This window comes from Eucalyptus grandis, chromosome 1 (assembly GCF_016545825.1).
Source record: "Eucalyptus grandis isolate ANBG69807.140 chromosome 1, ASM1654582v1, whole genome shotgun sequence".
Lineage (NCBI taxonomy): Eukaryota > Viridiplantae > Streptophyta > Magnoliopsida > Myrtales > Myrtaceae > Eucalyptus > Eucalyptus grandis.
The window spans coordinates 44,026,388-44,049,125 of record NC_052612.1 but is presented as its reverse complement, the minus strand read 5'-3'; the positions used below and the strand labels follow the sequence as shown (position 1 = coordinate 44,049,125).

Genomic DNA, 22,738 nt, shown 5'->3' with positions numbered 1-22,738 from the left:
TTGAAACTATTTTATCACATATTCACTCTCTTCTAGGTGATCTTACTAGCATTATCATTATTTACTGACAATATAATAACTGTTACATGGGTGAAATCCTTAGTATCCTGTTTTAGGACGACCTTCTATTACAAGACTAAGAATAGTGGCTGATCTATGACTGCTTAGAAACTCAATTTGATAATTAGGCGTCCACACCACCACAGTGCAGCAGGCTAGATTTGCCGTCCTTACATTGGAAAAGGCGCCGTTCCAAAAGCTTGTAGGTGTATGAATGGAAACAAAATTGCCTAGCTACACTGATGGAAATCAATCTGCGGTTTGATGAATTCATATTATGCTATACTTTGAGGAGCTAGAACTTAGTTATGAATGATTGCAAGGATTTTACTCTTTAGGCGTCGCGATGGGTTTGGTGTTGTGACCGAGATTATCATGAATAGGTGACCAGCATTGAATTGCTTTCTCATTATATAGTTCCTCCAAGTTTTTACCAAAAAAAAAAAAGAAGGAAAAAGAACATGATTATCAGTGTTGTGATTGCTTCTTCCTGGAAAATAGGGCAAAAGAAATATCTGTCGATCTGCATGACTCCAGCTCACCAGTTTCTCGTTTCAACTTCAAAAGAAAACTGGAGAAAGAGTACAGATATTCTAACCAACATTGAATTGCTTTCTCATTATATAGTTCCTCCGAGTTTTTATCAAGAAAAAAGGAAAAAGAACATGATTATCAGTGTTTGTGATTGCTTCTTCCTGGAAAACAAGGCAAACGAAATAGAGAAGTTCAGTTTATTAGTTGATCTGCATGACTCCAGCTCCCCAGTTTCTCGTTTCAGCTTTGCGAGCTAACATGCAACTCCTCTTGGGTTCACAATGACTCGCACATATTCAGAGTCGCAGTCGCAGTCTTAGTCATGCGCTTAAGCTTTAGTTGGTTCTTAACGCCTGCAATGGAGTCTTTGAATAAACAGAAGAAATTGTCAAGTTTATAAGGTGGGAGGGTCATTAGGATCACAAGTGAACGACCCTTCACTGGACGCCTCGAGCTTTGAGTTACCAAGCCGAAAAGGTCGGTTTTTTTCCTTCCCAACAGTACTCTAATGGCATTTTGCGAATTTTAATTGAGCTTTGTAGATGGGTAGATGAACGATGCTCAGAAGACGGAGATAACAAAGGCGTGTGACAATTGCTTCATTTGCGGAGAGACAATGGACTCAACCTACTTAGGCTGTGTATGCAGTAAGAATAAAATTCACGACAAGATTTAGTCTATCCTGGAATTGGTGTCTACTCAAAACAAGTTGAAGTCAAATATAAGAGAAATATAGCCTAAATAAAATTATTTCATGCAGAGGTGAGACAAACATAGATAGGATTTTTAATTATCTATAATAAGAATTAATTTTTCTCGAATGACAAATTTCTTAAATTCATAAAATTAAAACTATATTTCAATATAAATAATATTTGAATTCTAATATAAGAAATTCAAAATAACAAAAGTAACTACAATTTTGCATTTATATATTTGAATGTAATTCTATCTTATAATATAAATTCAATATATAAATATAAATGTATATTTATGTTCATTACATATTTTAGGTATATTAGTACAGTTTATTATTTAATAAAATTTTATTAGAGAATGATGGGGGAAAATAAACCCAAAAAAAAAGTAATTAAAAAAGAGAGGAAAAAATAAATAAAAAATAAAAATAATGTAGGCAATAGTGTCTTGAAAGATTTTACCACTTTATTCAACTTTTAGGTTCATTTACACCGATATATCATTTATATCAAATAATGTACATGGTATAATGTGAATATATTCAAATTTATTACTATGATTCATCAAGCAATGGATATGATATAGTAAAAACCCTATATTTTACATTCTCTTGTATCTAATCCTATGCGAATTAATGTATTACGTGGAATTGTTCTTGCTATATAATTTAATGCCTCGAATTCAAGTAGTGGAAAAGACGAGGGAATCAATGGAGTGGGCCAATGGTCGAATAGGTTGTTTGACGAGATCTATCCATGAAGATAAATTCTCTTAGTTAAAAGGAAAAGCTTAGAATCTATTAAATACACCCCGTTCAAAATGGAAAACCCCTTCCAAAAGTCTAATACCATTTTAAAATGTTAGGAGTTAGATGGCTTTATAAAATTGAGATTCTCTAAATGAATGTATATTCACATTTTAACAGTTTATAAGAAAATTTACCATACCAAACACCTCGAGTACAAGAAGCCTACAAAGAGTTCCCTTTTTGGCGCGTGTATATTTATGCGTCAAGAGGGGGAGAATTGGCGATTGACGTTAGCAACCTCTCCAAGCATTATTCAGAGAGTCTCACGTCCATTATGGAATTCCGTTTTCACATGCAATTGTAAAAATGGAGCTGGTTACCGTCGCCTAACTACTGTGTAAGTATGCGCAAAGCTGAAGGCTCGCCGTGTCCCGAAAGGGAAACATGATTTCTTGATCAGCGTCATTATCAGTGTCGTGTTTATTTTTCCAGTGGTGGAATAATGTCCTCATTCCTAGCACTAGCGTCCACCAATTTTGCAAAGTCCAAGAGACTTTAATGCCACGATAGCTTGGAGTTCCACTCAGCAGCGGAACTCGTGGGGTCTTTGAATAGTCTAAGTCGCTCGAGTGGAAATTTCCATTCGACTTGATAGATGGAGAACACTTCAACATCTCGTTTGACTGCAGCTGAAGATGTTTTCATTGGGACTGTGTGCTTGACCTGGCAGACGATGGAAGTCTTGATCAGTGGACGTGAGAAACACGTCCGACTTGTATGAGAAACAACGGGGCCTCTTTTTCCCCAATAGACAGCCAAAATACCCCATTAATTTCAACTAACGGGTGCACACCTACTTGTATTAAGGACTAAGGGCACACCTATCTTGAGCTTAGTGATGTTAAAATAAGAGAGTCGCTGCACTGCGCATCATGCAAAAACAGGAAAGAAGAGGAAATGGCAATCACAATAACAAAAGTTTTCATATAATTTCTTCCTCTAATGCATATGACAGAGTGCTCCATTGAGTATTTAGTTAAGGAAGTTTATCCACAGATACCCATCATACATGTTAAGGATAAAAACGTATGACTCGTTCAAATTCAAAGATTTTGAATTAGATAATGCTTTTCTTATTTAGTTATTACTGTAACGGATTAATTCAAAATTCAAAATATTTTGAATTAGTTCATGTAATTACTGTAACAGTTAGTAGATAAACTCCATCGCTTTCCTAGAGTTAAAAGGATAAGCGAAACTCATCCTCAAACTTAGAATCCATTTTTACAACACATATTCAACTATTATTTAATGGATGAATGTTCATAATTATAAGCTTCTATATTGAAGGATTCCAACCCCAAAAAATGTAATGTGATAACTGTCACGCGGGTATAATGCTTAGCGTCTTGTTTCGAGTCGACAGGCTATTACAAGACTAAGAATAGTAGTTGATCTGGGGCTGCATAGCAACTCAGTTTGATATTAAGAGTCCACACATCACAGTGTACTGGGCTAGATTTTTCTTACCACCGTCCTTCTATTAGAAAAAGGCATTGTTCTAAAAGCTCGTAGGGTGTGCGAATGGAAACAAAATTTGCCTAGTTACACTGATGGAAACTAATTATGCGGTTTGATGAATTGATATTATACTATGCATGGAGGAGATAGAACTCAGTTACAAATGATTGCAAGGATTTTACTCTTCAGGCATTGAAATGGGTTGGGTATTGTGATCAAGATTATCATGAATGGGTAATCAGCACAATATAATCAACTATTTATAATTCGATGCATTCTCTATAAGAGCTAGATACATTTGTCCATGAGAACACTGTCCTTTATCATGTGGCCTTCTTTTCTTCACTGGACATCAAACGCTTTTAAGAACTCAAATCAACTTGACTGTGTACATCGTGATTCTCCATCCTTATCCAAGACTTGATAGAGAAAGGGTGTTGATTTATCTCAATAATTCTCGCGCCTCTAGCCCAAGTGCCATAGCCACCGTACCCAGTATGTCTGGCATAGCATAGCCACAGCTTGTTGTCGGGGCAGCACCAGTCCAGTCCATGGTTGTGTCCAACAAATACTGCCTGCCATTATGACAAAAAATTACAATTTTGATCATACCGAAATACTGTGATACCAATATCTCAAAACTTATTGCAAGAAACTTGTGGCATATGCTTCCAGTGGCAATTTTTTATGAGAAAGAAGTTTGACAAGCAAGATTCCTTATTTCTTTTCCTTTTCAAGAAAGCACTCAAGACCAAACCGGAGTATCTTGCATATAGCCACATGCATTTATACGTGGAGCAAGGTTGTGCCGACCGGGGGAAAGAGCTAAAGAAGAAACCATGATAGTCTTTGAAAGTGGTGGAAGCATTTAGTGGTGCCGCTTTTTCGTTTCAATGCCTGTCTAGCTTAGAGATGATACTTGCATGTTGACAAAGCTAAAATCCCAGATGATAAAAGCAGCTCACCAGATGATCGTCAAAGTATCAATGGACAAACCAATTTGTGGCATTAGTACCTTGACAGAAGTCCGGTTCGCAAGAATGTCCATGATCCCTGTCTCAGCTTTTTGAGAAGCAACTGTCTCCTTGTTGATTGAACCCACACAAGGCTTAGGTACACCACTGCTTGGAGCCACCTTTTCATAAGCTTTACTAGGTATGTGCCAAAATATCAACTCTGGTACCCTGCGCCGTACGATAAAATTGTTCTTCACAAGAAAACTGGAGAAAGAGTTTATAGATATTCTAACCAACATCAAATTGATCTCTCATTATATAGCCCCTCCAACTTTTTATCAAGAAAAAGGGAAAAAAGGTGTCATTGTAACAGAAACATGATTATCAGTGTTTATGATTGCTTCTTCCTGGAAAACAGGGCAAAGGAAATGGATAAGTTCAGTTTATCAGTGATAGTTATAGGTGCATGCAAAATGGATAAAAGTTGTGCTGTTATTTCTTTGTACCTTGAATCTGGGTTGATCTCTAGAGATCGGGTTTTGAACCATTCAGATTGGGCGTTTGATATTACTTCTGGATAGGATCCACCGCCAGAATCGAGAAAGTAAAGGTATGCTACAGGGGACCGAGAATTATTCGTTGGCGAGATCGGAAGAACGTAATTGGATATGCTTGGCCAAAGGTCTACTGGACCCTTACTAGAGAAGGACTGCGCATTCTGCTCTATCTCATTCTTCATGAGCTCCAAACGCTGTATTCCTCTGAAGCTGCAATCTCCTAATCACACATTGACAAATCATGATGAATAGATAAGATCCAATGCATAAATCACGTATCTGTAAGACAAGATCTTTTTTCGAGCTAATTCGACTCCAAGAGTCTAGGGACAGTGCAACTTCGTTGATCAATTATTTACTAATTAGCATTTCCTTCCGATTCTTTTGTTCATGTCAGATACAAGTCTAACAATGACTCCATCAAACTGACAATCACATCTGTGTGAAGATATCCTAGTACTTGATCTTGTGTTCCAGCTCGTAGAAACATTTGCAGCTTAAATGTGAGCATTGTCAAATTTTAACTTAAGTAGGCAAAGCTTAATGTTTACCTGAAAATGATGAATTTGCAACAGGGCAGTGAACCGGAGGAATGCCTGGGGCTGAAAACCACTCCAATGGCCACTCGAATGGGGCATCGTCATGGTTTCCAAAGACACTAGCGAAGGGAATGCCCCTTGATATTGTTGGAGAGAGAGCTTGATCCCAGTACAAGCTTGCATTTGCTATTGGAATGTTATTCGCCGTTATGACATCTCCAAGATACACAACAAAATCTGCAATGCAATACAATGTGGATCAGACGAACGACAGGTCCCTCTTTCAGAGAGCTTCCTGGGCAAAGAAGCTAGCATGTCTCAAAATGCACAAAGTAAAGCCCTACACTAAAATTCGCAGGGTCGAAGCTGATTCACAGAAACAGCAGCAGCATCAGCCAAAATCGGAAGACCTTAAGGCCTATGAATTGCTAGCAGAGTCCTTGTTTTTTCAAAAGGTGAAAAACTATTTCCCCCTCTCTCCATCGTCTCCAACTCCAGTCCAGATCACCGTGGACGCGCATAAACCACAGGTCATTCGCAATTCACCCAATAATGCCCTCTTCTGCAATATTTGATCTCCTTACCACCTGAAGTCTACTAATTCGAGCTCACCCACCACAGCACACTCACGTTTTGAAGGCACAAGTACAACAGTCTATTCTTGCAATTTCTGGGATCTAGGCGGGTCCAATACACCCGCCAATTCACTGGCGCTAGCGGAGCATGAAGCGAAACGCACACTAGAAGAAAATGAACACAATTCAAACAAGCAATTCACCAGGAGTTTCATCGTCAAGCACGGTGGACATAACATTCACGGAGCTCACGTCCTGGCGGGGCCCCCAGTCGGTCCACGCATTCTCTCCGAAGTGCAAATCGGCGAACAGAGCGATCTTGAATGGATACCCTGGCCTCGCTGGAAGGGAAACTTGGGGATCAGATCCGACTGTCGCCGGCCATATCGAGTGCGGCCTCAGAAGCAGAAACGTGAGGAAAAGGATTGCCAAGGGAGCCGCCGACAATAACACGGTCATTGAGCCGTCGGAGACAGAAGAAAAGCAGGGTGTCTCCGCTCTCTCCTCTTTGCCAACTGAATGTCTAGAGAAACGAAACAGAAAATTAAAAAATGCCGTTTCAGTGGTTCACGTACCAAACAACAGAATATGCTAAACCTCCTAGGAGTATCTAAGTTCAATATCTTTCACGTCCCCCGTCGCTGTTGCGTCCCATGATGTTTTTGCCCCCACCCCTGTCGCTATCCCTTATGGAAAAGACAGAATTGCTTATCTTCCAAGCCAAGCTAAAAGGGCAGAGTAAGCAGCGAGAGTTTCCATTTCCGCTACGGAATATGCAGGCATGGCCGTTGGTCTACCATCAACATCTTTCTGAGGAGACACCACAGAACCAGAAACTTGAGGATTTTCGATCATCGCAGGGTATTCCAGCAAAAGAAGATCGAGTCGGAATATACGGTTGAAGGACGGGCTTAGAACCTTTGAGATTGGGCGTTTGATATTACTGCTCGGAAGGATCCACCGCCAGAATCGAGAAAGCAAGAGGTACGCTACAGTGGACTGAGGATTGTCCATCGGACAACGCGTTCTGCTCTATCTCATTCTGCACGAGCTGCAAACGCTGTGTCCCTCTAAAGCTGCAATTCCGGAATCACACAATGACACGTCATGCATTGGTAAGATCCAACACATCAATCACGTATCTATAAGACAAGATTGTTTTTTGAGTTCATTCGACTCCAATAACTGTTACATGAGTGTAATCCTTAGCAACTTGTTTCAGGACGACGTGCTGTAATCCAATGGTGGCTGATCCGTGGCTGCTTATAGAAACTCAGTTTGATACTTAGGAGTCCACACTCCTCCACAATGCAGCAGGCTAGATTTTTCCGATCATAGTCCTTACATTGGAAAAAGCGGCATTCCAAAAGCCTGAAAGGTGTGTGAATGGAAACAAAATTGCCTAGCTGCACCAATGGAAATTAGCTTTGCAGTTTGATGAAGTGATATTATACTATGCTTCGAGGAGCTAGAACTCAGTTTCAAATGATTGCAAGGATTTTACTCTTCAAGCAAGCATTGTGATCGAGATTATCATGAATGGGTTACCAGCATGATATAATCAACAAATTATTCTATACATTCTCTACGAGAGCTAGATACATGTGTAAATGACAACACTGCCCTTTATCATCTGGCTACTTTTTTTCACTGTACATCGAAAGCTTTTAAGAACTCAAATCAACTTCACTGTGTACATCGTGATTCTCCATCCTTATCCAAGACTTGATAGAGAAAGGGTGTTGACTTATCTCAATAATTCTCGCGCCTCTAGCCCAATTACCATAGCCACCATACCCAGTATGCCTGGCAAAGCATAGCCACAGCTTCTTGTAGGGGCAGCACCAATCCAATCCGTGGTTGTGTCCAACAAATACTGCCTGCCATCGTGACAAAAAAATTACCCTTTTAATCATATCAAATTGAAGTAGCGAATGTTTATCTGAAATTCAAGTATCTCAAACTTATCGCAGGAAAGTGGTGGAATATGCTTCCACTGGTGATTTTTCATGTTATAGGAGTTTGACAAGCGAGTGTCCCTTTTTCTTAAGACAGCACTCAAGAACAAACCAGATTAACTTGTATATATTGCCACATGCAGTTATAACTGGAGCAAGAATGTGCAGACCGGGAAATAGATGTAAAGAAGAAACCAGGAAAGTCTTGGAAAGTGGTTGAAGCTTTTAGTGTTGCTGCTTTTTTTTTTTTTTTTTCAATGCCTGTCTAGCTTAAAGATAATACTTGCACGTTGACAAAGCCTAAAACCCAAGCTAATAAAAGCAGCTCAGCAGATGATCATCAAAGTATCAATGAACAAACCAATGTGTGGCACTAATTACCTTGACAGAAGGCCGATTTTGAAGAATTTCCATGATCCCTGTTTCAGCTTCTTGAGAAGCAACGGTCTCCATGTTGATCGAGCCCACACAAGGCCTACGTACACCGATCCATGGAGCCACCTTTTCATAAGCTTTACTAGGTATATGCCAAAATATCAACTCTGGTACCCTGCACCACGCGATAAATTGCTTTTCACAGGAAAACTGGAGAAAGAGTTTATAGATATTCTAACCAACATTGAATTGCTCACTCGTTATACAGTTTTTCCATCTTTTTATCCAGAAAAAAGGGAAAGAAAAAAATTCTTTGCATCAGATATATGATTATCAGTGTTCGCAACTGCTTCTTCCTGGAAACCAGGGAAAATTAACTGGGTAGGTTCAGTTTATGAGTAATAGTTATAGGTGCATACAAAATAAAATAAAATAAAATTTTCTGCTGTCACTTCTTTGTACCTTGAATCTTGGTTGATCTGTAGCGATTGGTTTTTGAACCATTCAGATTGGGCATTTGATATTACTTCTGGATAAGATCCACCACCAGAATCGAGAAAGTAAAGGTATGCTAGAGGGGACTGAGGATTATCCGTCGGCGAGATCTGAAGGACATAATTGGATATGCTTGGCCACAGATCCTTTGGACCCTCACTCGAGTAGGACAGTGCATTCTGCTCTACGTCATTCTTCATGAGCTGCAAACGCTGGGTTCCTCTGAAGCTGCAATCTCCTAATCACACATGGACAGATCATGTATAAATAAGACCAACACAAAAATCATGTATCCACAAGACGAGATCATTCTTCGAGTTAATTCGACTCCAAGAATGTAGGCGATGTGCAACTTTATATTCAATTCTTTACTATACTAGCAATTTTTTCTGCTTCTTTAGTTCCTGTGATGACTCCATCAAGCTGGCTATCACATCCATGCAAAGATATCCTAGACTATGTTCTTGCGTTCTGGCTATTAGAAACATTTGCAGTTTAATGTGAGGGTTGCCGAATTCAACATAAGTAAGCAAACCTTAATGTTTACCTGAAAATGATGAATTTGCAACAGGGCATTGAACCAGAGGAATGCCCGGGGCGGAAAACCACTCCAATGGCCACACAAATGGTGCATCGTCATGGTTTCCAAAGATACTAGCATAGGGTATGCCCCTCGATCTTGTTGGAGATAGAGCTTGATCCCAGTACGAGCTTGCATTTGCTATTGGAATGTTATTCGCCGTAATGACATCTCCAAGATATACAACGAAATCTGCAATGCAATTCGATGAGTCTCATCAGAATGTGAATGAGACAAAAGACAGGTCTCTATTTCAAAGAGCTTCCGGGCAAAGTAGCAAGCGAGTGTGTCGCAAAACCCACGAATTAAAGCCCCGCACTAAACTTAGCAGGTAGGAAGCGGATTCACGGAAATAGCAGCAGCATGAGCAAAAATTTGAAGATTTTAAGGCCTATGAATATCAACAGCAGTCCTAATTTTCCCAAAAGATGAACAACCTTTTCCCCTTCTATCCATCGTTTCCTACTACAGTCCAGACCACCGTCAACGCGCATAAACCACAGCACACTCAAATTCTCTCAAGGCACGAGTCCAAAAACCTATCCTCGCAATTTCCGGGATCCGGGCGGTCCACTGCGCTCGCCAAATCACTGGCCGAGCTAAGCACGAAGCGAAACGCACTGGAAGAAAACGAACCCAATCCGAACGAGCACTCACCGGGAGCTTCATCGTCGAGCACAGTGGACATGACCTTGACGGAGTTGACGTCCTGGCGGGGCCCCCAGTCCGTCCACGCGTTCTCCCCGAAGTGCAAATCGGCGAACAGAGCGATCTTGAACGGCGACCCCGGCCTCGCCGGGAGGCTCTTCTCCGGCGGCGACGCCCGGCGCTGGAACTTCTCCCCGCGATACTCACCGCCGGCACAGCCGCGCGCGATCAGATGCAGGTTCAGAAACAGAAATGCGAAGGAGAGGGTTGCGAAGCGAGCGGCCGATGGTGACGCCGCCATTTGGGCCGTCGAAGAGAGAAGTGAAGCAGGAGTCGCCGGCGATGGTCGGCGAGTGGAATACGCAAATGGCCGTTTGGAGAGGTTGACGTACGAAATAAATAGCAGAATATGCTAAGCCTTCCAGGAGTATCTAAGCTTAGATTTTCGACTTCTTTTATGTCGTTTCATGTCCTCCGATGTCGTTTCGTCCTAGAATGTTTTTTTTTCCCTGTCGCTGTTTCTACGGAATGCAGAGTTTCTTTTAGAGGCGACGACCGACGCGAGCAACGAGAGTACCATGCCAGGTATGGAATATCCGATCAGAGGGATGGCCATTCATCATGCTCTCTTAATTTCTCTAACACATGCGTCCGATTTCTCGATTTGACCAATCATTACTAATGCACTGAAAATTACCTTTGTTCACGTGACATCAGGTGTACAAATGCTTACTATTACTCGAAATGGAAGTCGTTGCGATTTAAATATGAAATTCACTTATTCTGAACCAATCACGTAATTCCACGTATTGTCTTTATATCTATTGAACCTTGTGCAAAGCTCATGTCATATGATCCGGTGGCTTTATATTAAGAAAATGACACCAAAATAGTTAATGAATTTTGAACGAATATGCAATGTCATCCCAAAGTTTTTAGTTTATTCGATGTAATTCCTAAATTTTTATATACGCTTATTATAATCATTAAATCACATTAATCGTTTTCATAAAATTCGAGGATTAAATTGAATATGTAACAAAAATTTAGTTTATGAACCATATTGAATAAATAAAAATTTCATAGTAATGTTGAGCCAAAATTAATGAATTATTTGTGTAATTTTCCGGTTTATGTTCTTGCGATTCCCACGAGTCAGGTGCAGGCAAATGCTGCTTGCTTTAATGGGCCTGACCCGACCTCGACAGGCCCGTACAAGCCGGATCCACATGTTTGTTTTGAGTAGATAGAGTTTATCAAACTCGAGCCCCCCCATTGGCCCGGCCCGGCCCGTCCCGGGCCGAACCATAACCCGCATAACCCTCGGCCCGAGCCCGCCATCCGATGATCCTTCGCGGAGGAGGCGCAGCAGCCCGGGGTCGTCGGAGGTTGGAGAAAGCTCCGTCGTCCTCGTTTCTCCTGCACTGCTACTGCACTGCGCTCTCGGCGCCCTCCAAACGACCGAGGAAAGCTTCAGCTGAAAAAAGCTTCGGCTACAATCCCTTCAGGTTCCCTCTCTCTCTCTCTCTCTCTCTCTCTAGAAGCAGGGCATTTTGTTGCTGCGCGAGGATTCCCTTGAATCTTCGCGTGCTCCTCCTGTGTGTTTGCAGTTTCTGCTTTCTGGCCGATTCTCTCTTGAAAAAGACTGGTTTTTGGCTGAATCCCTCGTTAGCTCCTGCGCCATTGTTGAAGACGTCGCGTGTTTTTGCTTAGGTTCTGCTTGATATATATGGTTTTCTGCTAGCGACGCGCGCCTGGAGTGTTGATTCGAGTAGGACCCGTATCGCGTCGATTGCCTAGCGTTCCGTCAATTCGGTACGGCCACTCCACAAACCCTCGAAGCGGCAGCCTTGGTGTTTTTCTCTCTGTCTCGTTTTGAACCTTTGTCTTTTCTCAGCCGTCATGGGTGTTGAAGAGGATCTCGAAGATTTGAATGCCCTCGCGGAGTCTACCGATGCCGCCGTCGATGGCCAGGCGGCTCTGGCTTCCGCCGTCGATAGCGTTACCCTTCAGCCGGCCCCGCCAATACTTCCCCCCGTAATCCCTCCTCCCGCCGTGCCTGTGGTTGCTCCCATTCCGACAATTCCTCCGGTCCTTCGACCTCTGGCTCCTCTACCCATCCGCCCTCCCGTTTTGAGGCCTCCCGCACCCAAAAGAGATGAGGCTGGAAGTAGCGACTCGGATTCAGACCATGATGGTACCGCTGCCGGGTCGACTGCGGAGTATGAGATTACGGAAGAGAGTAGGCTGGTGCGGGAGCGGCATGAAAAGGCGATGCAGGATCTGATGATGAAGCGGCGCGGTGCTGCTCTGGCGGTGCCCACTAATGATAAGGCTGTGCGTGCCCGTCTTCGTCGGCTCGGAGAACCTATGACCCTCTTTGGGGAAAGAGAGATGGAGAGGCGGGACCGGCTGCGGATGCTTATGGCTAAATTAGATGCGGAAGGACAGCTCGAGAAGCTCATGAAAGCCCACGAGGATGAGGAGGCTGCTGCTTCCGCTGCACCGGAGGATGTCGAGGAAGAGATGCTTCAGTATCCATTCTATACTGAAGGATCGAAAGCTCTTTTCAATGCTAGAATAGATATTGCAAAATTTTCGATCACAAGGGCTGCACTCCGTCTTGAACGTGCAAGAAGGAGAAGGGATGACCCTGATGAGGATGTGGATGCAGAGATAGATTGGGCATTGAAAAAGGCAGAGAGCTTGTCCTTGCATTGCAGTGAGATTGGCGATGATCGACCACTTTCAGGCTGCTCTTTCTCCCACGATGGAAAGTTGCTTGCCACATGGTAATTCACTTACTCTCTCCTTGATGCATGCGTGTTAGAGTGCATGAGTGCTTATTTGAATCTTGGAAGCTCTTTGTCCACCCGACAAAGCCACATTTCAACCAACCAAATTGCCTCTCGAGGGATGAAATCTCATTGACTTTATGTCCTAGCTGTACGCCCAGATCATGCTGAGTAGTGTCAAGCATGACTTCATTGTGCATTTTCATTATGAATTAGGAATCAGGCTTTCCAAATAATATTTCATGAGTAGACATGAACGTTAGCGATTTTGACTTTGCAATTGTATGAGAATCACTTAGCTTAGTCTTTTCTGCTTGTGCTAGTTCCATGAGTGGAGTTGCTAAGTTATGGGACACATGTCGCATGCCTCAAGTGAATAGAGTGTTGACATTGAAGGGTCACACAGAACGTGCTACTGATGTGGCCTTTTCTCCGGTGCAAAATCATATAGCAACTGCTTCTGCTGACCGGACTGCAAAGTTATGGAATACTGAAGGAACTATCTTGAAGACTTTTGAGGGGCATCTGGATCGCCTTGGTCGTATTGCATTTCATCCATCAGGGAAGTACCTGGGTACGACTAGCTTTGACAAGACATGGAGGTTGTGGGATATAGAAAGTGGTGAGGAACTACTTCTTCAAGAAGGCCATAGCAGAAGTATCTATGGGATAGACTTCCACCGGGATGGATCCTTAGTGGCATCTTGCGGACTGGATGCTCTTGCACGTGTTTGGGACCTCCGCACCGGTAGAAGCATCCTTGCTTTGGAAGGACATGTTAAGCCGGTGAGTCTCTAGAGTTGCACACTTCCCTTTGTTGTTACTGACTTATGCTTGGCTGCCAATATATTATCTGTTGATTTTTATACCTCTTCCATACACTTTCCAGGTTCTGGGAGTCAGCTTTTCACCCAATGGATATCATTTAGCCACCGGTGGTGAAGATAATACCTGTCGTATTTGGGATTTAAGAAAGAAAAAGTCATTGTATACTATTCCAGCTCATGCAAATCTTATATCAGAAGTGAAATTTGAGCCTCAAGAAGGATATTTTCTGGTGACTGCATCATATGATACTACGGCAAAGGTATTCGTTTTACTATATTGGCTTTCCGCCTTAAAATTATATTGTTGTAGAAAAATCTGTTCTTGTTTTATTACATCTGGCGTCTGCATGTGATTAGGTCTGGTCGGCCCGGGACTTTAAGCCAGTGAAAACTTTGTCAGTGCATGAAGCCAAAATAACATCAGTGGATATCACTGCGGGTAAGTTTCTTCACTCTTATGCAAGCATAACATAGTTATGATTCTCTTGGATTTATGGTTTTGAGGGTAGATGATGAAAAACTTTGTGCAATATGATTAGTGCTCTACTCACTTAGTAGTAGGGAAAGTTTTGTTGTGGCTGAGCATGGAAGATATGTGCCATAAGATGAACCAAGCCTCTGTATGGTTCCATAGTATTCTCTCTGTCAATTTGAGCATACTTACTTTCAGGACAATCTTTCTGGAAGTAAATTGAATTGTCCAGTTTTTATATGTATCTTTAGCAAATGGGTTCTTTAACATTCTGATGGTTGCAATCCCAAGAAAACAATTGCAAAGCACTAAGTTTCAAGAGATGAAGTGGGTGGGATGGGAGCAATATGCAACAACTATGGTAATTGGTGGTTATTGGTCAGTCTATACAATTTTTTAGTGCATACCCAGTACCCACACCCAGATAAAAAGAAATAAAATGTTTATACGATGGCCAGACTAGATGTTATGAGGTGATGGTGGTTGGGCATGACATAGCAACATTTGGGGGATGGCACTGTATATTGTTCATTTTGACTGGTGTTTGAAGTTTAAGTAACCAAATTGATAGGTTAGGTGGCTCTGAAACCCCTGTGGTTTCAGAGAAAAATGCATGTTATATTCTGTTGTGACTTACTTTTGATTCTTGTGATAGAGTGTTCTTTTGCAATTTCATAAATTGGCCAGTAATGCATGATTATGATCCTTGAAATTTGATCAGCCCTGGTGACGTGGGAACCAAATATTTGGCTTTATTGTCATGTGGGTACCTATGAGCTGGTGATTAGGTAAATCTGTTCAAAAGCAGATAGCACGATCATGTGGATTGCGGGGTGACATTGGTGACTATTGTGATCTAGAAATACTGTCAAATGCATCTGTGAGAACTCTGATTGCTCAGTTGTTACAAAGCCTTTTGGAACTTACTGTAAATGCAGATGTCTCTTAAACTGTTACTCCATAGTATTCAGAAATTTGCATCGGGAAATTCTTGGTATTGTGATGACAAACTGATTAATCCCCCCAAGAATAGAGGAAAACAGAGCATTTCACTGTTGAATTATGTTACTTGACATTGTAAAGCATGAAAGAGTAATGACAAACTGATTAATCCCACAAGAATAGAGGAAAACAGAGCATTTCACTGTTGAATAATGTCAGCTGACATGGTATTTCTTCCCTCGATATGGATTCCTCTCGACCTGCTAACTGCTCATGAATGTGCTTTTTGTGCAGATGCAAGTCATATAGTTACAGTGTCGCATGACAGAACAATTAAGCTCTGGACTAGTAACGACGACGTGAAGGAACAGGCCATGGATGTTGACTGAATTCAATTTTTGTTAGCATGTGCTGTTTTAGCGGGAGCACGGAAGTTGATCCTGTCAAGCGTTTGTAAACATTTTGGCAGATCTTTCCCCGTTTAAAAGCGTTTCTAGCTTGCTTGTACTATAGTTTTTCAATTGGCTGCCCGGAAGGTATTCAAAAGTACCAAACCATCCTAGCAGTAGTTTTTGCCCTTGACATGTTTTGGCCTGTGATCCAAGGAAAGTTCTGATGTGGAGTGTCTTACGTCTTACGAACAAGGAGAGGACACTTTATGAGGTATCGCTTCCTCATTTTTCATATCTATCGTTATTGCCATTAGAATCAAAGCCCATTTGCTTGAAGAGGTGGCGAGCAGCTTTAGACAAGAGCTACTCTCGCATTTGAAATATGAAATACTCACTTACATATCATAGTGCATTGATCATTGGAACTTAATTAGGAAACTTGGTTTGTTAAATATTCCAGATTTGCTTGCGCTCCTTCAGTTCTGCATATTGAAATATGAAATACCCTTTGCCTGGCGACATTAAAAGGAGTTTTGTTATTGCGAAAAAACTATACCGACTTGTAGATTGAATGCAGCAATAGACGAGAATTGAAGAAATAAAATGTGCGTTGAATACATAATGGATAAGTAATTGTGATGCACACTGTTCTTTCTTGTTGGACTTAACATTAGTTATCTTATATAATATCATATCTCTCAAATAATTTAAAAGTCGAGCAATATAAAGCAATTGAAAATGCAATTGTTCTTTAGTTAGGTTTACCACAATGCTCATTGTAAGGAGGTTAATACTTTTCTTTGAAAAAATTGAATAATTCATCAAAATTTTAATTTTGAACTCATCAGCCAGTACATCAATTCTAAGATAAAATGTTGTCTTTTGAATGACAATTTTATACATCGATTGACAGAATCATGTCGTGTTAAAATCACATATCATGTGACGACCAAAAAAAAAAAAAATCACATATCATGTGTATATAGTTGCAATTGATTAAACTAAATCAATTCTAGGACGTGCTGCATACTATCCAGAATAAAATTTGAGTGTCGCACAATCATCATTTTTAAATTTATTTTTTAAAGCAAATCATGTCTAATTCTTTGATCGTTTGGTGCAAGAATATTCAAGACATTAGTCTTGAAGAACATATAAGAATCAAAATTTCAATCTTAATTTCAAAATTGACAGAAAAACAATAACAACAACAACAAGAGTTGAATTCACAATATTGTTTACCAATTGGACCAAAAATAATCTAAGAAAATCACTCACCACCGCTAATATAAAAAAGAAAACACAAAAACTATAGAAAGATCTCACCTACCAACGCTCAACCAAAATGAGAAAATAAAAAGAAGCAGGAACGAAATTGTGGATTAAGCCGCATCACCCAAATACCGGTCCCCCACCCATTTTCTTCATTACATATGGATATATACACACACACACGCAAAAGCCATTGAGTTCATCCTTATGATACATGGGATTTAGTATATAAGTATAATTGGTTTTGGTAAAATTTGGACGGAGCACAATGAATTGAACCCATCTTAGTAGCTATCCTCGCTAAATTACAAGACAGTTTCTCCGTCAAAATACTAAGACGTTTCTGCCAGAATCCCCCGCCAAAATCTTACATTTGTCTGATCACATACCTCAGACATCGCTTTGACAAAGAAAGTTAAGAGAACTAATCAGTATCTTCAACTTTAAAAGTGAGCTGTAAAAGCATGGTTACAGACGGCTCAAGAATTGCAAAAACTTTTCAACTTTGCACTCATGTTAAACAACTAAACAAAACTAATACAGAACATGCTGGTCAGAGAGCACACTTTTTAACTATCTCGTGTCAAAATCAAAACTCCATCGAAGCTACAATCTCTGGCATCTCTCCAAAACATCTGCGCGCCCTGAAGGGGTGAAGTTACTCTGTGATTGAAGTTCAAACACATACAACATGTGCCGCCATCTAGAGGCAAAGCTCCACAAATTCATGAGCAGAACCAGTAACGCACTACCACTCTACTTGTACCATCCGGCAAGTAACCACCTCAACAAGAAACAGAAGCCGCATGCCATAGCCTGTCGGAAGTTAAACATATACCAATTTGTGACTATCCTGAAGAATGGCTAAGCAGAGAAATGAAAAATAAGATGATGCATGGTGATACCAATTATATGTGATGTCCATTTGAGGCAAGAATAGATGCTTCTATCAAAAAGGAAAATAAAAACTTATAATAGATATAACTATTGGTCTCTAAAACAGGGAAAAGGTGAACCATCTAGCAGCCCTGATGAATGGTCATCCGAAGAACCCACTAAAATTCCCACTAGGGCAAGATGTTGCAGAACAGCACCTTTTAGTCCAGACAAAACTCATTAATGGGCAGGACCTATAAAGAGCAATAATGGGAAATCTTTCTTGCCCATTATGATTCAGAGAACCAAGAGTGCTAATTTTATTATTTTTCCTTCATCTAGTAAAGAATCAGAGCAAGATGAAGAAAACCTGGAACAGGAGAAGAAGGATGCAAAGTGACTTTTCTGTTTTCTGGCCGAATGCTCTGAGAAAGAAATTGACTAGTGTCCCATCGTTGGTGCCAGTCAGTAGTCCACTCTGGGGATCAAACCTGAAATTCGTCAACATAAAGTCATCAGGTCATCAAATTACATAGATTATTATTACCATAGTGAAAGCCTAAAAATTTGAGGTAAATAATACTACCTAGGTAAACGATGCCTTGGACATTTCACAAATCCCGCTAGCTGCAAAAAGAAGCTTGAGTTGATAAAAAACCGACACTAATAATACACGGAATTGAGAGAGAGAGAGAGAGAGAGAGAGAGAACCTGAGGAAGTGAAAGTAAAAAGTTCAGAATTTGCGGGAGGAAGAAGATCAGCAATGTTTCACTGAACCATATTGAATAGAAATGGAAAAATAATTAGCTCCAAAGCATTGTCAAGAATTCAGCTGCAATAGCAAATGCAACCGTGCAGATTGATGACCAGGAGAAAAAAAAACTGTGGAAACTTGCAATTTTGGGACCGAGTGGAAGCTTCACCTAAGCTAAAAATTGGAACCCACATGATAACAACATAACTAATGACTTTTATGGTATCATTTTAAAACAGCAGCTCTCATTTTCCATAGATAATTTAACAGCTAATTGTGCATACGTAAAGGGGAATATCACCATCAGGGGACAAGTTCAAAAGACATGTAATTAACCATCAAGTCTTCAAAGGACTTATGTGCAGAGCCCCATGACATTTCACTTTTCTAGAGTCTAAAAAGCTAGTCACATGGTTTAATTCATTCAGTTTGGAATACGATCTACGAAGTTTAACTTGCTGTAAATCATTTAAAAACAAAGTATGGGCAGCATATACTAGTTTTCTAACTGGTGCAGAATAACTAGAATAATTCTTGTACTTCAGCTGATAAAACAGCAGATGCAGGTAAGACAGATTAAAAAACTGAAAAAAGATAGAAGCACTTTCGCTTATGCCTGCACTTAATAGTTAATATCTCCTTAAACAGTGAAAGTGCATCTCTAAGATGTGGAAGGCCACAAGAAAGGGCCTACCTGTAATGTCCTAGAATCCCAACCACTGCCATTGTCATCCCAGCAAAATAAGTGTACGTATCTCCAACAAAAACTGAAGATGGATACCTAAATTGGGCAGAGACATGAGTATTATCAGATGTTGGTTCTCCACATAGTAATAATAAATTCGAAATACCGAGAATAGACATTCATTAGATTACCAATTGTATGAAAGTAAAGCCAAGGATGTGGCTAACATCGGTTGAACAAGATAAATAGAAAATGCATGAGCCTGCATGTACTCGGGATCTTTCGATGCTCCAATTTGGATAATGTTGTGTAGCAGAATCTGTAAATGGATTAAATGTGTCAGATTCTTATATAACAGGATGCTAAAGACTCACAAATTTGTGCTTACCGCAGCTGCAATGACAACTGTTTGCCCCACTTCAAGACCATTTAAGCCAGCATGAATGTTGATGGAGTTTGTGCAAAAAACCGCCAAAAGTCCCATGTATAACTTATAAATCCATCCTGTCCACATCATAATTAGATTTGCGACATAGAGGATATGCAACTCAATGGTCAAGACAACAATAAATATCTTGGTGATTGCCCATATTCAATCCTCTCCTTATGTCCAACATTACTTACACCATCCATTATGAGTTTCCAGCCAGCGCATGAATCAAAATTAGGTTTTTACACACTTTTTTACTTAGGTCAGTAACAAAAAGATAGGTAGCTCAATCTATGTTATCCCAGTAGGCCAACATACTAACGCTCCAACGGGACATTTTGGAGAACAGATATAAGGTTATCTACATCAACATGCATGTCCACTCTAAATATCGTGTCCAGCTGTACACAATTTCCGAAAATAGATCACCTTGAGGGTGTGCAAGATATAGAAAAATACATGGAAACAAAAGCTTTGAATGCATTCACTGCTTAGAGACTTTTGAACTATGATCCTAAAACATACCTAAGTCCAATATCTCCATACCAACGTATGGAGTTAGAGGCTTTGGTATGATAATAGTTGTATGTCCAGCATAGGCCATCAGCAATGGAAGAGCAGCAAATGATGGTAGGATTAACTTCCTGTTCTTGCAGATTAGAAGGAAATCCAGAATAGAGTCAGTTCCATCTCATAATTTGTTCACATAAAACATGTGATGAATGGTTGAGCTTCTTATAACAACACGAGTTTTCTCATACTATCGAAGTAAATTCTCATATCATCTGGAAAAGATGGAGGATTGACAGATACTTACACTCTCCAGGGAACATCAAGGACATCATCCGTAAAACCAAGCAAAATCATGAAGCAAATTGATGCTAAGGCCGCATTATACTCAACAAGCCACTGCACAAAGTAAATAACAGAATTTTAATTTTCAATTAGCAAAGGAGGAGCTCAGAGTTGAAAAATACACGGGGGGAAGAACTTCATAAATCCAGTGTTACCAATGCTTTAGACGTAATCTGATAACACCGACAGCTATTTACTGGAGAAGTTAAGATGGAGAAAGGATGCACCAGATGGAAATTGGCATGACTCGACCAAAGCATTTAGAAAATAAATAACCAGAAGGAACTATTCCCTATGCATTTTTAAGACGGGTTCGGGATGGTGGCAGGATTCATGACATGAAGTTGAGGCCTTGTGTTATAAAGAATAGGGTGCGAGAATCACGTTGACAGCTCAAGTTCCAGTATAAGAAATTTTATGACCTCAAAAAGGGAGCAAAAAAGAAACGTAGAATAGTTAAGAAAAGTGCAGCATGCCAACAGTTTGAAATTAGGAAGAAACTAAAGAAGTTCTCGTTGAGGCTCAATTGACTACCAAAATTCAGCTACGCCACAAAACAACAACAGCCAACCAATAATCACGCTCGCCAACCATTCAAACAAAAGAACTTACATTTGAATCTGCTGTAAAATTGAAATACTGGAACACAATTGCCAAGACCAAGTATACAATCCCAACAGCAATTCCCAGTGACTCTGGCCTGCATATCAACAAGTATCATCACTACATTTGCCAAAGAAGAGCCACAAAATTGGAAACCAACATATTTTCTGACTAATCCAACTACATATGGAAACCTGAGTTTACACCTTCCGTAATCACATGCAGGTGAACAAAATATTAATCCAATGATTCCAAATAAGCAACAAACAACTCTCCTATATGACAACAAAACACAAAATTCCAATACCTAGGGTCTGGGATATAACTTAAATCTGCAGCCTAATGAGACAAGACCACATCATTTGAAGCTGTAGCGTCCCACTCCCAAACCACAGCTTCTAATTCAAGCCATTGCAATTCTTCACTCCATAATGTAGGAAATGAAAATGCAAATGCAAATCACGTTACCGAAAACCACAAATAACTACATCAGAAATGCAACAGGTCCTAAAATTAGTATTAGCGACTTCGTCTCATGGAGCCAAGTGAATTCCACTCCTATCTAGCTCAATGCAGCATATAAAACGCAGCAGAAAACCAGCTAATTCTATCCACAACCCCGACAAAAGATCGAAATATTCCCCTAAAATCGTGGAAATTCGCGCGAAATACTCACACTTTCACGGTCCCCTGGGGAGTCCCCTTCTTGTTGATGTCGTATCCGAACAGGTTCCGCCGCAGGACGTATCTGGAAGCGACGGGGATCAGCTTCACCGTGGCGAAGAACCCCGCGAGGCTGAGGCCGGCGTTGATGAGGATCGACCTCCTGAGCTCCCGATCGATGTCGAAGTGGCGTAGGATCAAGTAGAGGTACGGGGCCAGGAAGAGAGCCGAGAGCTTGAGGATGAAGCCGAGCTTCGGCGGGGCGATCGGGGGATCGATCGGCGCGGCCTCCGCGGGTTTGGGCTCGGCCTTGACGGCCTCCTCGTTCCGCGGCGGCTTTGCGGAGGCGTCCGAGGAAGCGGAAGCTCTCTTGCGAGCTGCCATGGCTGAATCGTGGGAGTCGCTCAGTGAAGAGGAGAAGAAATAAAAACCGAGTCTTGATTTTCAGCGAACCTTCTCTGTTTCTCTCTCTCTCTGTCTCTCTCGGTCGACCTGAACTTCGCTTTGGAGCCACGTCGGATTCACACGCGTCACGGTCCCTAATCGGATTACGCCACGTGTCTCGACGTGTCCAATCTAGTCACGTTCCGCCACGTGTCTCGACGCGTTTAGTCTAGTCCCATTCTGCCACGTGTGTGTGAACCTATTTGTCGATGAAAAGTGAATTGAATGATATCCACATTGAATTCTTGAAAGACATCGAGATGTTTTTGCCATTGTCTTTTTGGCCAGACATGAACCATGCACTAAAGTGTTTTTTTTTTAACTCATTCATTTTTATTTTTTTTAAGGCGTTATGGAAATGGTTCAATTTGTGATTACTGAAAAAATCCACGATACAATACATAACTCTCCACCCGATCTCAATTTACTAAGTTTTTCCATCTATAACATCTTAGACGTATTTCTACTAACATGTACCATTT

At 40.9% G+C, this 22,738-nt stretch overlaps 4 protein-coding genes and 1 long non-coding RNA gene across 7 annotated transcripts; 2 read left to right on the top strand and 3 right to left on the bottom strand.

Annotated features, from left to right (window-relative positions):
* Positions 1 to 3,783: 3,783 nt before the first annotated feature.
* LOC104444599 (probable inactive purple acid phosphatase 16) lies at positions 3,784 to 6,784 on the bottom strand. Its single transcript, XM_010058308.3, has 5 exons — positions 6,393 to 6,784; positions 5,627 to 5,851; positions 5,025 to 5,295; positions 4,578 to 4,746; positions 3,784 to 4,137 (listed from the first exon to the last, which is right to left on the bottom strand). Exons 1-5 carry the CDS (start codon positions 6,646 to 6,648, stop codon positions 3,925 to 3,927), a joined length of 1,134 nt encoding a protein of 377 aa, XP_010056610.1. The 5' UTR covers positions 6,649 to 6,784; the 3' UTR covers positions 3,784 to 3,924.
* Positions 6,785 to 6,920: 136 nt separating this feature from the next.
* Positions 6,921 to 7,821, top strand: LOC120294905. The gene is made up of 2 exons (XR_005552264.1): positions 6,921 to 7,304; positions 7,412 to 7,821. It is a non-coding gene; the product is annotated as an uncharacterized LOC120294905 (long non-coding RNA).
* Positions 7,688 to 10,663, bottom strand: LOC104444615 (probable inactive purple acid phosphatase 16). Its single transcript, XM_010058327.3, has 5 exons — positions 10,255 to 10,663; positions 9,565 to 9,789; positions 8,985 to 9,255; positions 8,529 to 8,697; positions 7,688 to 8,069 (listed from the first exon to the last, which is right to left on the bottom strand). Exons 1-5 carry the CDS (start codon positions 10,544 to 10,546, stop codon positions 7,857 to 7,859), a joined length of 1,170 nt encoding a protein of 389 aa, XP_010056629.2. The 5' UTR covers positions 10,547 to 10,663; the 3' UTR covers positions 7,688 to 7,856.
* Positions 10,664 to 11,592: 929 nt separating this feature from the next.
* LOC104444579 (U4/U6 small nuclear ribonucleoprotein PRP4-like protein) lies at positions 11,593 to 15,971 on the top strand. 3 transcript variants are annotated; one of them, XM_010058291.3, is made up of 7 exons: positions 11,598 to 11,753; positions 11,990 to 12,060; positions 12,143 to 13,037; positions 13,364 to 13,826; positions 13,930 to 14,127; positions 14,225 to 14,306; positions 15,576 to 15,971. In XM_010058291.3, exons 3-7 carry the CDS (start codon positions 12,148 to 12,150, stop codon positions 15,668 to 15,670), a joined length of 1,728 nt encoding a protein of 575 aa, XP_010056593.2. In that variant the 5' UTR covers positions 11,598 to 11,753; positions 11,990 to 12,060; positions 12,143 to 12,147; the 3' UTR covers positions 15,671 to 15,971. The 3 variants fall into 3 exon arrangements, with proteins under 3 accessions (XP_010056600.2, XP_010056593.2, XP_010056587.2); XM_010058285.2 differs by having other exon boundaries at positions 11,601 to 11,753; positions 11,959 to 12,060; XM_010058298.3 differs by lacking the exon at positions 11,990 to 12,060 and having other exon boundaries at positions 11,593 to 11,753.
* Positions 15,972 to 17,229: 1,258 nt separating this feature from the next.
* On the bottom strand, positions 17,230 to 22,273 carry LOC104444570 (UDP-N-acetylglucosamine--dolichyl-phosphate N-acetylglucosaminephosphotransferase). The gene is made up of 11 exons (XM_010058276.3): positions 21,826 to 22,273; positions 21,159 to 21,246; positions 20,509 to 20,600; positions 20,217 to 20,335; positions 19,650 to 19,765; positions 19,453 to 19,580; positions 19,271 to 19,357; positions 18,533 to 18,593; positions 18,408 to 18,448; positions 18,192 to 18,312; positions 17,230 to 17,761 (listed from the first exon to the last, which is right to left on the bottom strand). The coding sequence occupies exons 1-11, from the start codon at positions 22,194 to 22,196 to the stop codon at positions 17,702 to 17,704; spliced, it is 1,284 nt and encodes a 427-aa protein (XP_010056578.2). The 5' UTR covers positions 22,197 to 22,273; the 3' UTR covers positions 17,230 to 17,701.
* Positions 22,274 to 22,738: the final 465 nt, after the last annotated feature.